This window comes from Nansenia antarctica, assembly GCF_963989245.1.
Source record: "Nansenia antarctica genome assembly, chromosome: 2".
Classification (NCBI taxonomy): Eukaryota; Metazoa; Chordata; class Actinopteri; order Argentiniformes; family Microstomatidae; genus Nansenia; species Nansenia antarctica.
Window position 1 is genome coordinate 37991554 of NC_137675.1, and position 16659 is coordinate 38008212.

Below are 16659 nucleotides of genomic sequence, written 5' to 3' on the forward strand. Positions count from 1 at the left end.
ATGTTGTGTGGGTAAATATGTACAGCTGTCATACTCATAACATAATTTATTTCTTTGCAGAGCAATGTGTTGTTAGTGTGGACAGCTTCCGAAACCTGTGGAGGGACTTGCTCCCTGACATAACAAGCACCAAACCACGGACAGATCTGTGCTAGGAGTGCCAGCGGAACAACTACCAAGTGTTCCGAAGTGCCAATCTGCCGGATGTGGTGAAATCAGCCAAGCTGAAGAAGCAGGAGCAGCATCTAGACCGTGTTGAAAAGGAGCGTTCTCTGTACCAGCGCATGAATGCTGCCTGTGCGAAGGTCTGCGAGGACTTGCATCTCTCTCTTGGCCCCTCCACACCAGCAAGCCGGGAAATCACGATGCACTACTGTTTTGACTTTGCACAACAGGTGAGAATTAGTTCATTCTATGACACTGTTGATTTGGTTGATTGTATTTGGTTTACCCAAACACAATTCTCTGTGATGTTGGTTTTCACTGCATCTAATCTTTTTCTTCTCTTCCTCTTTTGTCTCTCTTTCTTAGGTCCACTACCCCGCTGACCCTCATCAACCAGGGCCCATGTATTTTCTGACTCCACGCAAGTGCGGCCTCTTTGGTGTCTCCTGCGAAGGGCTGCCTAAGCAGGTGAACTACCTCATCGATGAAGGGATGGCATCGAGTAAGGGCAGCAACGCAGTCATCAATTACCTGCATCATTTCTTCGAGAACTATGGAGTTGGAGAAACATACGTGGACCTGAACTGTGACAACTGCAGTGGCCAAAACAAGAACAACGTCATGCTGTGGTACTGTGCCTGGCGGACCATGCATGGCCTTCACAAGACACTGGCCTTCCACTTCCTGATTGCAGGCCACATCAAGTTTGGCCCCGACTGGTGCTTTCAAGCAGTGCTTCAGGAAGACCAGAGTGGATACTTTGGATGACATTGCTAGAGTCGTGAGGGACAGCTCTCCAGTGAAACACGTCAACATCCCCCAGCTTGTAGGCCTGGAGAATGGCACCGTGCTTGTTCAATGCTACGACTGGCAAAAGCATCTTGGTGGCTACTTCCGAAAGCTCCCACACATTAAGAGTTACCAACACTTCAGGTAATTCATTGTCATGTATTACCTATTTCATTTTATGAACATGGTATGGCGGTAATATTATTTCATTTATTATTATATTACATTTATATTATATTTAATTTAATGTATTGTCTTCTGTCTGTTGCAGCTTTGATGCTCGGAGACCTGGCGTGGTTATGGCCAGGGAATACAACGACGCAGAACCAGTCGAGTTTCAGCTACTGAAACGCACTGATGTCAAGCCCCCCAGAGGTGATCTTCCTGTGCAAGCCCCACCCGGACTTGACGTGGACAGACAGAAGTATCTCTTTGACAAGATCAGAGAATTCTGTTCTGATGAGGCAAAAGACACCACATGCCCGTGCCCACCAGACTCCACAGCGCCTCAGAACAAGGCACCTCAGAAAAAGGCACCTCGGAACAAGACTGTCCGTTTGTAGCGGCAGGAGAAACACGCGGGAGGAATGCAGGAATTGCACACTACCTGACTACTTGAGAAATACCTGAACACTTTAATTTTCATCTTGTTGAACTTTGCACAGCATGTTACTGTTTACACTTTATTACTTACATGTTACACTTTCTACACTTTATGTTACACTTTATTACTTATCATTACTTATTTACTTGTGTTTGCACAGCATGTTACACTATTGATTGCACTTTAATTCTGCTGTAGTGCGACTACCAACACTTATCACTTTATTACTTATCATTACTTACTTTACTTATTTACTTGTGATTATTGTGATGGTATTGTTGTGATTATGTACCTTGCTGCAAAGCTAATGTTGAAGAACCACAGCCAAAGATTTGTATTATTGTGTACTGTAAAGTAAATTCTGATTCTGATTCAAGACTTTTTTGTATCATTAAAAGAATAATAGTTACAACTAGGGTTGGGTACTGTTTGGTTTTATTCGATACCGGTGACAAATCGGTACTTTAAAAACGGTACCGGTACCGAAACAGTACTTAAATCGGTACTTTTGATAAAATAAAAAAATCTATATAGAAATCCAGGATTTTTCACATCAGTGGTCACTGACGCGATTTTCCGAGTGCACGCCATTAATGCAGAGCGGCAATGTTTTATATAAGGTGATCAAATACCAACATATCCTGATGCTACAGCTGCAGCAGAACATGTGGAACTACAGCACTGAACATAGGTTACCGTATAATATACATGTGACTGACAGATCCGCCCAAGACACACACACACACACACACACACACACACACACACACACACACACACAGTGAAAGATAATCAGCTCATTGAATATGAAGTACACAAGAGTACACACAAAACCGGGAACGCGCATACAGCACTGAACAACATCCGTAGAATATAAACTTGTGACTGACAGTCACATACACACACATACACACACACACACACACACACACACACACACACTGAAAGATTATCAGCTCATCAATATGAAGTAGGCCTACATGAGAGTACACGCACAAAACGGGCTAATTAACTGTTTACACAAGTAAAATCACAGTGTGACAGTCAGATGAAGCATTCGGTAAACAATCAACAGCAAGGTAATGCATCAGCTGAGTTAAAGAAAACCAACTTTTACCTTTCATGACACCGACATGAGCCCTGTTTTCCCATACCTCCGCCGTTCTGTTCGTGATGATTTTAGATTATTTTTGCACCGCGCATATTGCCCTGTAATTACACCATGCGACCACAGCTTCCGTGTGTCTCTTATTATCCAAATGTTCCCTGAATTTTAGCTGCATGTTTTTCCAGCATGTAAATCCATTGTCAATAAAAATTAGACTCCAATTCTTTCCCCCTGCCAATAAAACGTTGTTCAAGTGATGGAGAGACGCAAAGGAGAGGGATTTCCTGAAATCCATATTTCCCGCTAAATTCAGACCAATCACAAAACTGTTTTGCAAGCGCGTTGCCTCGCACTTGTTGAGAGCGATTCAGTCTCGGATTACATGCACTGAGTGGAATTTTAACAGGCGATGTCAAGTGCGGTTGCATGTAACGTCCGTTTCGGACACCAGGGGGCGAGAGAGGAACCGAAACGAGGCACCGAAATCTCTGTTGCAATTCGGTTCGGTAGGTACCGAATGTAAAGTAACCGGTACCATACGGTTTTCGGTACCCAACCCTAGTTACAACAACCATAAAGCCTCCATAATGATAAGCTGGCTAATTAGCTTAGGTAATACCTTGCTAGGTAATAATGTTAGCTATAGCCAGAGGTGTCAAGTAACGAAGTACAAATACTTCGTTACCTTACTTAAGTAGACATTTTGGGTAACTATACTTTACTGGAGTAATTATTTTTCAGCCGACTTTTTACTTCTACTCCTTACATTTTCACGCAATTATCTGTACTTTCTACTCCTTACATTTTAAAAATAGCCTCGTTACTCCTATTTCATTTCAGCTTGTTTTCATTACAGCTTTTCATCGTTAAAAAAAACACACACAAAAAAAACCTATCCAGATAAGTCGCGCCATCCGGATAGAGTGAATTTGATTGTGGTTGGATGAGAAGTATAAACATTATACCATTCCGACACCCTATTGGTTTGTACGAGATGCATTCCATCTGCTGCACATGACACAAATCACACTCCAGCAAGGAAAGCAGATGTATGTAGCCAAAGATGTCCGTGACCGTGCCAGAGACTCAAAATAACAGCGGAATGTCCCAACCAAGCAGCAGCATCAACAAGGTTGATAGCCAGGAAGATCAGCCAACCCTTCTCCATCCCTGGCCGTACCTGGAAGAATTTTTTGAAATGGTTGGATGCAAAAACAACTCCTTTCGAATGCGCTGCAAGCTCTGCGCACCCAAGTACCACGAGCTAATGGCCTTCAAAAACTCACCGTCTAATTTGAAAAAGCATATTGAGGTAAGCTGAAAGTTTGTTATTATCAGTCGACATTTTGTAGTAACCTAGTAACGTACTAATGGTAAATTTGCAATGTTTGCTATGGCTAAGAACATGCCATGGTGTGCTTGCTAGCAGTAGGCTATGATTCAATGTTTCATTTGTAATCCTTCATGTGTTGAGGTCGGAGTTTTACCGTGTTTGTTGCTGTAAAGAGTTAATTATGTTCCCACGGGAGAAGAAATGTGCGCGGTGTGTGCCATTAACAATAATGGTACTTTTCAGTCATGCCAGCAGCTGCTTGTGGTCCTAAAACAGCTTTAAGTGGCAATATTCTGGTCTGCTCAACATAATTGCATAGACCAGTGAAACTGCTCCCTAACTTGTAGTCTGACCTCCATTCATGAACTTCCAGCGTGACATTTAATACAGCGGAAGTCCTAGATAGTCTCAGCTTGTGGTTTGTGGTTTGTGGTCTCAGCTTGTGGTTTGCTAGCAAGGCTGAGGAGAAGCCCAAACAAACCAGCTTTACCAAGCATTTTCCTCTCTAACGTCAGATCCCTGACGAACAAGATGGATGAACTGAGACTACAGGTGGCCAAAAACAGCATCGTAGGGGATAGCTGTGTGATTATTCTGACCGAAACCTGGCTAAATGACAACATTGTGGACGCTACTGTTAGCTTGGAGGGACGTACGTTGCACCGCGCTGACCGAACGGAGCTTAGTGAGAAGACCCGCGGAGGTGGCCTCATTATATCCACGAAGGACAGCTGGTGCTTAAACACGAAAACTGTAAGTAGCCACTGCTCCCCAGACCTGGAATACTTGACTGTTAAATGCCCACCCACATACCTCCCTAGGGAGTTTAACGCGGTGCTAATTACATGTGTGTATATAGCGCCTAGCGCAGACAGCAAAGTAGCATTGGCGCGACTATATGAAGTGATTAGTAGCCAACAAAGCACTGATCCACAGGCTATTCACATCATAGCGGGGGACTTTAATCATGTCGACCTGAAGGCAGTACTACCCAAGTTCTATCAGCATGTAAAATGTGCAACGAGAGGAGAAAAAACACTGGATAAGGTATACACCAACATCAAACGTGCTTACAAGGCTAGTCCGCTAGCTCATCTAGGCATGTCTGACCATGTGTCAATCCTCCTGATTCCTGCATACACTACAATGGGGAAAAGTGCTCCCATCACCACTAAGACTGTCAGAACCTGGCCAGAAGGGTCCGCTCCACTGCAGATCTGCCTAAATGACACCCTATGGCAGGAATATGAGCATGAGGACCTGGAACAGTACACGTTGTCGGTTCTGAACCACATAGTGAACTGCACCAACTCAGTCACCGTGGACAAACGGGTCCGGGTCTACCCCAACACGAAGCCATGGATGACTGGGAAGGTCCAAAAACTGATCAACGAGAGGGACAACGCCTTCTTCGCAGGGAAGCACACACCGCTGTACAGCTCCACCAGGGCCAACCTAAAGCGCGGCATCAAAGCGGCCAAGGCAGAGCACAGAGAGAAGATTGAGGAATGCCTCCTGAGCAACGACTCCAGGCGGATGTGGCAGGGGGTTCAGCAGATGACAAACTTCAGAGCCAACAGGCTCACAGCCGCAGAGGACGACCCCCTGCTGGCGGGAAAGCTGAACACCTTCTACGCCCGGTTCGACGAGGGGCGAACGGAGGTAACCGCAACACAAACACCACTCTCTCCAGCTCTCAGCAGCCTCACCCTCACAGAGCATGAGGTGAGACGCGTACTGAAGGCGGTGGACCCCAGGAAAGCCTCGGGGCCGGATGGCGTCCTGGGACGGGTGCTGAGAGACTGCGCCGACAAGCTGGCCGGGGTTTTCACCAACATCTTTAACCAGTCCCTGTCCCAGGCCACCGTCCCACCCTGCCTGAAAACCTCAACTATCATCCCAGTCCCGAAGAAAAGCACAGTGAGCTGCCTAAACGACTACCGCCCGGTGGCACTCACACCAATCATCATGAAGTGCTTCGAGAAACTAGTCCGAGCCCACATACTCACACGCCTCCCGCCCAACCTGGATCCATACCAGTTCGCCTACAGAGCCCACAGGTCCACAGAGGACGCCATAGCGACGACTCTCCACGCCACTCTATCCCACCTGGAGAGGGGAATCAGCTACGCGAGACTGCTCTTCGTGGACTTCAGCTCCGCCTTCAACACCATCCTTCCAGACAGGCTAGTGACCAAACTACTAGACCTGGGTCTATCACACTCTATATGTGCGTGGATCAAGGACTTCCTGACCGACCGCCCCCAGAGGGTGCGGGTGGGCCCCCCACACCTCCACAGCCCTCAGCCTCAGCACTGGGTCCCCCCAGGGCTGCGTGCTAAGCCCCATCCTCTACAACCTCTACACCCACGACTTCACCCCCGTCCACCCCAGCAACTACATCGTAAAGTTTGCAGACGACACCACCGTGGTGGGATGTATCTCGGGGGGGGACGAGGCGGCGTACAGGGATGAGGTAGAGCAACTGAGCAAGCTGTGCAAGGTTAACAACCTGCTGCTAAACAAGTCAAAGACCCAGGAATTCATCGTAGACTTCAGGAGGAAAAAGTCTGAGATCCAGCCCCTGCTCATCGACGGAGAGAGCGTGGAGAGAGTCTCAACCCTCCGATTCCTGGGACATCACATGCGGGATGACCTGGCCTGGAAGGACAACACAAAAGGCACCATCAAGAGGGCACAACAGCGGCTATACACCCTGAGATGCCTCAGGAAAGAACACAACAAGCAGGAGATACTGGTGGCCTTCTACCACGGCGCAGTGGAGAGCATCCTCACCTACGGCATCTGCAACTGGTTCCACAGCTGCACAACAGCGGAGAGAAACGCGCTACAGAGAGTCATGAGAACAGCACAGAAGATCACCGGCGCCCCCCTCCCATCTCTGGAAGAGCTGTACAACACACGCTGTCTCAGGAAGGCCTCCAAGATCTCCAAGGACCCGACCCACCCTGGGCACGTACACTTTATCAGGCTGCCCTCGAATAGGAGGTACAGGACCCCGGCCGCTAAGACAAACAGACTGAAGAACTGCTTCTACCACTGGGCCGTCAAGTCCCTGAACACAGCAAAGGCCTAAGTTCTGGGCCCAGGACAGTCCGGACGGATTGTATGGCAGCTAGTGCTGAGGCACAAACATGTACATTTCAAGCCTGCAAACTGTGACACTTTAAAATAACGTGAAAAAATACTTTTGTGCAATATGACAACCCTAGTTGACTATCTGTGCAGTATAGTACAGTGGATTGTGTACATAGCCTTTATTTATGTAAACCAGCTCCTTACCTTACCTTGTGATTTTGTGCTTTTTCTAAAATGTGTTTTTTTTCCCCTTTCCTAACACCAGGGGAGCCACCCCTCCTAAATTTCGTTGTTTGGTACCTGTACTGTAGCAATGACAAATAAAGTCCATTCCATTCCATTCCAAATAATATGAATCTCAATCTGTGCCTGTGCATTCATTTTCTCCACAGAAGAAACACCCCACTCGTCTAGAGAGGTACACGCAACTTTCTTCAACAGCCCTCAAAAGGAAGTCATCCACTGAAGGTTCTTTGACCCCACCCTCCAAACAAACCAAGCTGTGGGAGGCTCGAAGAGTGTCCCAGGCAAGTGTGGATTAAGTAGTCCTCAAATTCATTGTCCAAGGCTTGCACCCACCACACATTGTTCAGCAACAGGGCTTCATTGAGCTTGTGCAACATCTTCAGCCAAATACAAATGTCATGACGCGTAATACTGTTGTTAACAAAGTCACAAAGGCCTCTGTTGAAATGAAAAGAAAACTGAAAGCTGCCCTTAGTGAAATTGAGTTCATAGCAACAACAACAGACTGCTGGACGGCACACCGTCGCGGTTTCATTGGTGTCACTGCGCACTGGTTTAACCCCCAGACCATGCAGAGATCCTGTGCTGCCCTGGCATGCAAGCAACTTAAACGGTCACATACCTTTTCTGCCCTGGCTGGTGCCCTAAATGATATTCACACAGAATTCAATGTCAGAGAGAAGATCGTTCGCACTGCAACTGACAACGGATCAAACTTCCTGAAAGCCTTCAGAGTTTATGGGCAGACTGACGAGAACAACAATGCTGAACCTGTAGGAGAGGGTGATGGAGAAGAGGATGATGGTGGCCAAAATGATGATAACGATGAAGAAGAGGAAAGCCTTGAGGGTGTTGAATTTGTTGATGCCGGAGCCCTGTTGGAAGAAGATGACTACTTAGAATACCAGCTACCCACCCAAGCACCATCGCTGCGCCTGCCACCTCCTCAATTTAGTGTCCACAGTTGATGCTTCAAAAGCAGAGGTCAACCCACTGTACAAGCGCGTGTCAAGGTCCACATTTGCCAAATGCTCTAGCCTGTGGAATAAAAGTTCAAGATCAACCACCGCATCTGAAGTAATTGAAGACCACTGCAAACTCCAACTCGTAAGGCCTGTTGCTACAAGGTGGAATTCACTCTTCTCAGCCGTAGAAAGAATAGTGAGAATAACACGAGAACAAGGCGAGGGAGCCCTTGCAGCTGTCTGCAGTGAACTAGATACACCCAAGTAAGTGCTTGTTTTTCTGCCTTACAGTTAATGAAGTGATTAACAATAGATTAAGTCACAGTTTTATACTTGGAATACTGTAGAACACATATGCACTATGCCAATATGCAGTCCCCATATTTACTATGAATGTGATTTGTAGCAACACAACTTCATTTCTAAAAGTCTCAGATGACAATATTTTTCCTTTTTAATGATCAGTTCCTCCAGTTGAAGGTGCTACATCAAGTAGACTTAATGTTCCATGTTGTGTTTTTCTCTTCTTCTTTGTACAGGTTTACTCCAGTGGAACTTGCATTTCTTGCAGAATATGCGAAGACAATGAGCCCAGTTGCAAAGGCACTGGATGTTCTTCAGGGAGAAACCAGTGTGCAGATGGGATGGTTGGTCCCCACCATAACTCTGCTAAGGACCAAGCTACAGCACCTTCAAGTCGCCTCCAAGTTCTGTGAGCCTTTGATTGCTGCACTTCTTTCAGGCCTTGAGAAACGCTTCGGAGAGATGCTTGCAGATCCAGAACTGATAGCCGCAGCCATTCTAGTTCCCAAATTTAAGACCTGTTGGACAAGTGACGAAAATATCCTCAAACTTGGTAAGTGTCTCACTTCCGCTTAATATGTGTAATTTCTGTGTGTAAAAGACAGTGAAATTAGTTTGAAATTACATTTAATGACACACACACAACACTATCCAATACACAGTTACAATACTGCCATATAGTCTAAATTGTCATGATTTTAGTTTTTTATTCCACAGGCCTTCACTATATCAGAAGCCACTTGGACTGTCAGGCCGAGAAACACTTCAGTGAGGCCTCCCAATCGTCTGAGGAAGAGGACTTCTTTTCCTCCTTGAAGAAGACCGGCCCTCTTGAAACGTCCCAGCAGTTGGATGCGTACCTGAGGTGCCCAGGAGACACAGTAGAGGTACTGAAGACCTTCCCAGCTGTGTGCCAGCTATCACTCAAACTTAATACGGGACTCCCTGCCTCAGCAGCCTGTGAAAGACTGTTTAGTGTCGCAGGGCTGATCTTCAGGCCAAAAAGAGCATGCATTGGCTCAAAGAACTTTGAGAACCTGCTGCTTTTGCGGCTGAACAAAGCTTATTGGTAACTCTGATGCTGATGTAGATTGTGTGTATGTGTGTGTTTTTTCAGGAAATATTGAATCACTACTTTGTTATGGTTTGTATGATTTTGCCCTCACAGTTCCAATAAAGGCTATTGACTTTTGACTTTTGACGTTTGACTTTTGACGTTTGACTTTTTTGCACCATTACAATACTTAGGCAACTAGTCATCATATCTTCCTTGTTCACATGTTAATGCTCAGTAGTACACATATATGGTTCTTTAATGTATTTGCATTGTACTAAAATGTGTTCATTTTCAATGGGCATAAATGCGTCTGAAACAAGCGCATCCCAAATGTTTCAACATTAACATTTTAATAATAACATAATAGTCATTATGGCCTTTAGAAAGATGTTTTTTGGGGGGGAGGTGGGGTAGTGCACTATAGGCCCCTGTGGCGTGGCCTAAGCTTTTGTCCTTAATGGCATTTTTTTCCTTTTACATTACTTTTACTTTTATACTTTAAGTAGTTTTGAAACCAGTACTTTGATACTTCAAGTTGATACTTCAACTTCTACAGAAGTCTTTTTAAACCATAGTATCTATACTTCTACTTGAGTAATGAATGTGAATACTTTTGACACCTCTGGCTATAGCTATCTGACCCAGTGACTAACACTGACAGATATTGACAGCTGACGAGTGGTTGGGGGTGGGGTTAACCAGCCATTGTTACCGCCCATTACCTGGCTGTGTCAAGGTGTGAAAAAGAACAAAATCTTTGAAGGGCATTTTCTCTGCTTAGTGATTTCAGGTGTAGCAACTTTCAAATACTCATGTTGTCTTCAATTTGTTTCCGATTTCAATGTATGACGCATCATTTGAAAGCTTACAATCTGTAGTTTAAGCACATGTATAAAACAGAAAAATGTATTTGCCCCCAGGTAGCTCTTTTCATTGTCTGGTGTCACATATGTTAAAACAAGGCAAGAGCAACCACACCAACCACATCTGTTAACTCTCTTACCATGCCTATGATCTATGGGGATTATACTGTAGTCTTACCTGATTCTGCCACTTCTGATATGGGCAGTCCCTGTTCATAGGACATGAAGCCCAACACAGAGAAGATGGCAAACCCAGCCACAAAGCTTGACATACCATTCACCAAACAGAGAATAAAGGCGTCCCTAAAAGAGAAAAAGTAAGATCACCTCAAATGTGCATTTCCAGGATAAGGTCCGTGGCTCATTGAAGAGCTTCTTGCAGAGTAATTTACTGTGATACACGGGAGTATAATTTTACTGTGATACACCTGAGAATACTTTTACTGTGATACACTTGAGAATACTTTTACTGTGATACACTTGAGAATACTTTTCAGCTACAATTTGAATCATGACAAAGTGACAAAAGCTTTGTTTGATTATATAACAATGTCTTAGTTATACAAGATAATAATATGTGTATTATTATACAAAAGGTGATGTGAAAATGTCATAAAGAAACAGGAAAATTATAGAAGCACTCACTTATAGCAGTCATTATTGTACTGGTTGTAGCTGCCGAGCACAGTCAGACTGCCCTGACAGATGCCAATGGAGAAGATCACCTGTTGCCCAGCATCCATCCATACCTGCAACAGGACCAAGAACAGAATTGCAGATTAGCATTAATCATTTAATAGGAAATGATGCATAAAACCTCCACATTACCTTCCCAAATGTCCCTGAGTTAAGTGTTGAAGGTGTTCACTGTTACTCTCTCTTACTTGTGGGTCAACCAGGCGTACAGGGTCTGGATAGAGGTAGAACATCAGCCCATCCATGGCTCCAGGGAGTGTGAGTCCCCGGGCCAAAAGGACCACCAACATCAGATAAGGAAACGTGGCTGTGAAGTACACCACCTGTCAGGAGGAAAGACAGTCACTCAAAACAACCTAAGTCACATTATACACATTACAGACACATATCACAAAACACTTAACGGAAGCATTTGGTAATTGGATCTCCTAAATCTGATTAATCAACTCTAATGTAATTATAAGGCATTATTTTCTCTGTGTACCACATGTACAAAAGAAGAGATTTGGTGAGGCTGCATTCTCTTTTTATGCACCCAAATTGTGGAATGCACTGCCAGTTTACATTAGGGATGCAACCACAGCAAATATGCTCAAGTCAAGACTAAAAACCCATCTTGTTAATATTGCCTTTAAATGACTAAATAATTAAATCATGATTATATAATGATTGGAGCACTTTGAGCTGCAACGTTTGCTGGAAAAACACTATACAAATAAAGGTTATTATTATTATTATTATTGGCAAATATTACAAAAAGGCAATTAGCATTGTCAGGTTAGGGAGCCTAGGTGTGGCGCTTGGTGGCGTAAGCAGAAGAGAGAGAACAGGAGGGGGATACAGCAAGACAGCAGAAGAGAGAGAACAGGAGGGGGATACAGCAAGACAGCAGAAGAGAGAGAACAGGAGGAGGATACAGCAAGACAGCAGAAGAGAGAGAACAGGAGGAGGATATAGCAAGACAGCAAAAGAGAGAGAACAGGAGGAGGATACAGCAAGGCAGCAGAAGAGAGAGAACAGGAGGAGGATACAGCAAGGCAGCAGAAGAGAGAGAACAGGGGGCCGTTCCACTAACGTATATCGGCGATTAAAATAAATCAGGCGATCAGGCAACTCGGGATTAGAATTCAAGCCTCAGGTGATTCCTCGAACGAGGATCAGGCTTGTGTCATGAGTGTTCACAGAACACCGGCTTAGAAATCCTCGATATGGGCGCGTGCACGCAGACATAAAGAGCCCCGAAGAGTCGATCTGTCGAAATGAAGATACTCCACTCTGCAGGGGTCCTACATTTGCGCAGCATTCCGAATTATTGATCTTTATGAAGATGGAAAAATAAGATGTAAAATAGTGCAATACTGCCGCAATTAACAAGGCGAGGGAAATGGTTTGGCAAGAAATTGCTGACCGATTAAATGCGTAGGTCATACTAGCCCCAGTTATTGTTATATGCATAGGTGAAAGTGGGCCGGAACGGTCCGGTGCTGCGTTCCGGCAAGACTTTCTGTGCCGGAACGCCGTTGGGGGAAGAGATGCAGCTGCCTGTCAATCAAAATCCGATTGCTGCAGAGTGCAGAAGCAATCACGATTCACGATCCATAATTTCCAACAAGGAAACACATGGCTGACGTTATGTTTCCTTGCGTCTATTTTAATACCTTTGAAAAGGACATGTTAACCCGCTTTACAGTAGACCCGACGCGACGTGGTTGGGTGGGCAGCACTGGGCACAGTGGCGTAGCGGACGGGCCCGCAAGCGACGCACCGCGGGGGGGGCCCAGCCACTAGGGGGCCCCTAACATTGGATACAAACTTTTTTATTTTTTTTTATTTTTATAAAACAAAGGAAATAAGTGGCCCTTCATTGTGTCAACCTTAATTTTAATATATAGGCCTATACGCCAACGTTCGGAGGTTCCCAAACGCGAACCGGCACGGTTCTTTGCCGGTGTGAAAGCCCTATATGAGGGGTTCAGCGTCAGTTCGCTTCGGTGCACCTTGCTGCCTGATTGTCTGTCCCTGTGTCATTCACTCTCAACATGGATACAAGTACAATAAGCATTCTTTAGGTGGTGGTAGATTCTCTATTCGGACATTATAGCCGCTATATGTGGGACTGTCGGTTTTATTTTGTAATATTATTTTTGTAAAAAAAAAAAAAAGTTTACGGAAGTACATGTCTCAAGTATTATCTCGGCGGTTAGTCGAGTGAAAGAAAAACAACATACAGATGATAATTCACACAATATAATACCACGACAGCGTACAGCACTAAACAATAACATTTATTTGGGCAGCATCATACTCAAACTCAGGCAGAAGGGCAGGGTCCGGCCAGGTTCACAGTCACAGACTGTCAGTACATAATTTAGCATGGTTAGGCTATATAGCTGTTTCTTTTTGTATTCTACTATTCTATTCTACTTCTGCTGTCTGCGTCTCCCTGGGTATTCCTAGACCAGATGGCAAACAGTAAAGAAATGCCACAATATACCAGGACTTAAGAAACGAGATGTCCAACAAAGGATTTGACAAACCCTGGCCTATTTTGCGCAACAAGTAGACTCTGATGCAGCGGAGACAGGGTTGCCAGATGGGCTGGTTTTTGGTGGATTTACAAGTTTTTAAATTGGTTAGGTTGGAAATTCTCAATCCCATCTGGCAACCCTTAGCGGAGAGTCTACAGATTGTAGGCTATGTTTACAGATATCGCACTGCTGTGCTCACCACACTTTGTTAAAAGAAATAAAGCTTGTACTTTTCTACTAATAATACATTCTACTGATGTAGTCTACAATGTGGTTTTAGTTATAGGCTATTGCTCTCACTTGTTTGTACCTTTTGCTAAGTCAAGCATTTAGAATGTAGAGTGCATATTGCGAAATTTCGCAACGTCAATAACGCATCGGACTCTAAAAAACGCACGTTTTTTTTAACCTCCGTTGCGAAAGGGCCCCCGCCGCCACCTTGCGGGGGGGCCTCAGGATTTTGCGGTACGCCACTGACTGGGCACTGAGACAGTCCGACCGGGATTACAGTCGCGCCGTAAGGAAGCATATAGTGGACTTTATTCAAATGTAAATGCAATTTGAGATTGCATTTGTATGTTCCACTTTTGCATGCATTCTTTCAGACAATATTCAAATTCAAATGCAATTGTAATGATTTGCATTTTCATTTTCATGTACCTGATGTGCACATTCGCTGTCAATATTAAAATGATAATGCAAAGCCATTTGACATTTAATTTTCAAAGTCATGCGCTGCTTTGTAGCTGACAAAATTCAAAAGTTCATTCTAATGTGAAAATTACTATGCAATCCCAAAATAGCATATTCATTTGCCACTTTTGCCTGCGTTATTTGAGTCAATATTCAAATTGTAATGCAATAATGTGATACGCAATTGCATTTACATGTTCTAGTAAACACATCCGCTTTGTAGCTGACAAAATTCAAATGTTCATTCTAATGTGAAAATGACTATGCAATCCCAAAATAGCATATTCATTTGCCACTTTTGCCTGCGTTATTTGAGTCAATATTCAAATTGTAATGCAATAATGTGATTAGCAATTGCATTTATATGTTCTAGGAAACACATCCGCTCATTAGAATTGCATTTGAATTTGAATATTGTCTGAAAGAATGCATGCAAAAGTGGAACATGCAAATGCAATCTCAAATTGCATTAACATTTGAATTTAGTCCACTATATGCTTCCATAAGCAAGCCGTGTTGCCAGATTGGGCTACTTTTGGTCACACTGGACGGGTGGATTCGGCAGCTTTTAGACTGGTTGGGCTGGAAATTGTCAATTCCATCTGGCAACCCTGGTAGCAAAATATGTGCATACGTATCTGTAAGCCTACTGGTACTTTCAAATCGCATCGTATTATTATTATTATTAATAATAATAATAATTACAATTTTTAATACAAATACAACAATTGGGGGTCCCTCAAAGAAAATGTGGGCGCACTGCGCGCGCACAACATCAACCTCCAAGGCTTGATTCTGACCCAGGAAAAACCCTCGTATGTACTGTATAACATGATAGCCATCTATGCACTGTATATAAGATGATGATCAAGGGTCTTTCTGCTGCTGACCAAGGGGTTGAGTTCACTTGATGAGGCCCAATTTTGTTTTAGACTCTGTAGGCTACTGTATTTGTTTATTAAGACTTAAGATATATTATCTGAATTTCTCTTGTTTTATCAAATGTTCCAATTATTTTCATTTCTTGTGCTGGTTTAAAATTGCAGGAAACTAGCACAAATAATTGTGTGGGAGAGAGGGGCCGCCGCTACCAAAACGTGCACAGTTTTGGGTCGCTCCACCACCAAAAACTCTCACTCCAAACTTTTGGTGAAACATGGCAGCCCTAAAGTGTTTCTAATTTCGACACCAACACCACGATGTGTGTGTTCAGGGATGCATGAAGCTGGGGGCAGGAGGAGAACAATATGAAACAATGAAGGTTGGGGTAGTAGCCTATAGTTCCTGTAAGAAACTCAAACCACTTTCACCCCTGGTTATATGTTCATATTTTTATAAATGATTATTTACTACTCTGGTGAAATCAGCAGCAGGCTACAACCCGTCATATCGTCACAATGGCCTAGTGGTATCGACCACTGCCATAGTATTTATACGTCATTTTAAGTCGGTGGTTCAAATCCCTCTTCAGACACACTTTTTACTGCATTTCGTTGTCTGAATCTAATCTAAAATCTCATCTAAAAAAGTATGTAGGCTATACAATTATGGTGCAGGCTAATTTACAAGAACTGACACGATTACAATAGTGTTTGAAGCCTTTGCATGAAGGCTTCGGTTAAATGTAAAAAAAAAAAAAAAATCTCTTAAATCAAGTCCCGAACTCGCAACCTTCGGAACTCTAGCTGGTTGCCTTAACCACTGCGCCAGCCAGACCGCTGTGACAAAAGCAATGCAAGTTAATAGACATACCTATTTATTTTATTTTATTTTTTACACTTTTTAATTTATTTATCTATCGATCTATCTATCACACTTTCAAAATATCAGGTTATCTATCACACAATCAAACTATCTATCTATCTATCGATCGATCACACTTTAAAATTATCAAATTATCTATCTATCACACAGTCAAACTATCTATCTATCTATCTCGTGTGAAGTGGGAACTAATATTTCCTAAAAGACACTTGAGGAACTGTCGTTCGGGATGTAGTTTCCGCCTGTGAGCCTTTTTTGACGCACGCATTACCTTAGCCAGCCTGTAAGTCTGCTTGGGACCAGAATTACTCAGAAGGATATGTTGCATAGCAACCAAGCAGCGAATTATTTGAGCCACATTGATGGAACCGACCGCAAGCTTATTTAAACCTGGATCAGAGTTAATCGCTTGGATCAGAGTTAATCTCGATAAGTGGAACGGCCCC

The 16659-nt window shown here is 43.9% G+C and overlaps 1 protein-coding gene across 1 annotated transcript in view; it reads right to left on the reverse strand.

Moving 5' to 3' along the window:
• LOC308150157 (sodium- and chloride-dependent GABA transporter 2-like) overlaps window positions 1–16659 on the reverse strand; it is a gene marked incomplete at both ends in the record, with an annotated part of 43763 nt that overhangs the window by 10713 nt on the left and 16391 nt on the right. Inside the window, 3 exons of the mRNA XM_080523018.1 lie at window positions 10711–10835; window positions 11178–11281; window positions 11417–11551. Coding sequence (XP_080379144.1) covers window positions 10711–10835; window positions 11178–11281; window positions 11417–11551 — 364 coding nt within the window. The remainder of the gene's footprint in view (window positions 1–10710; window positions 10836–11177; window positions 11282–11416; window positions 11552–16659) is intronic.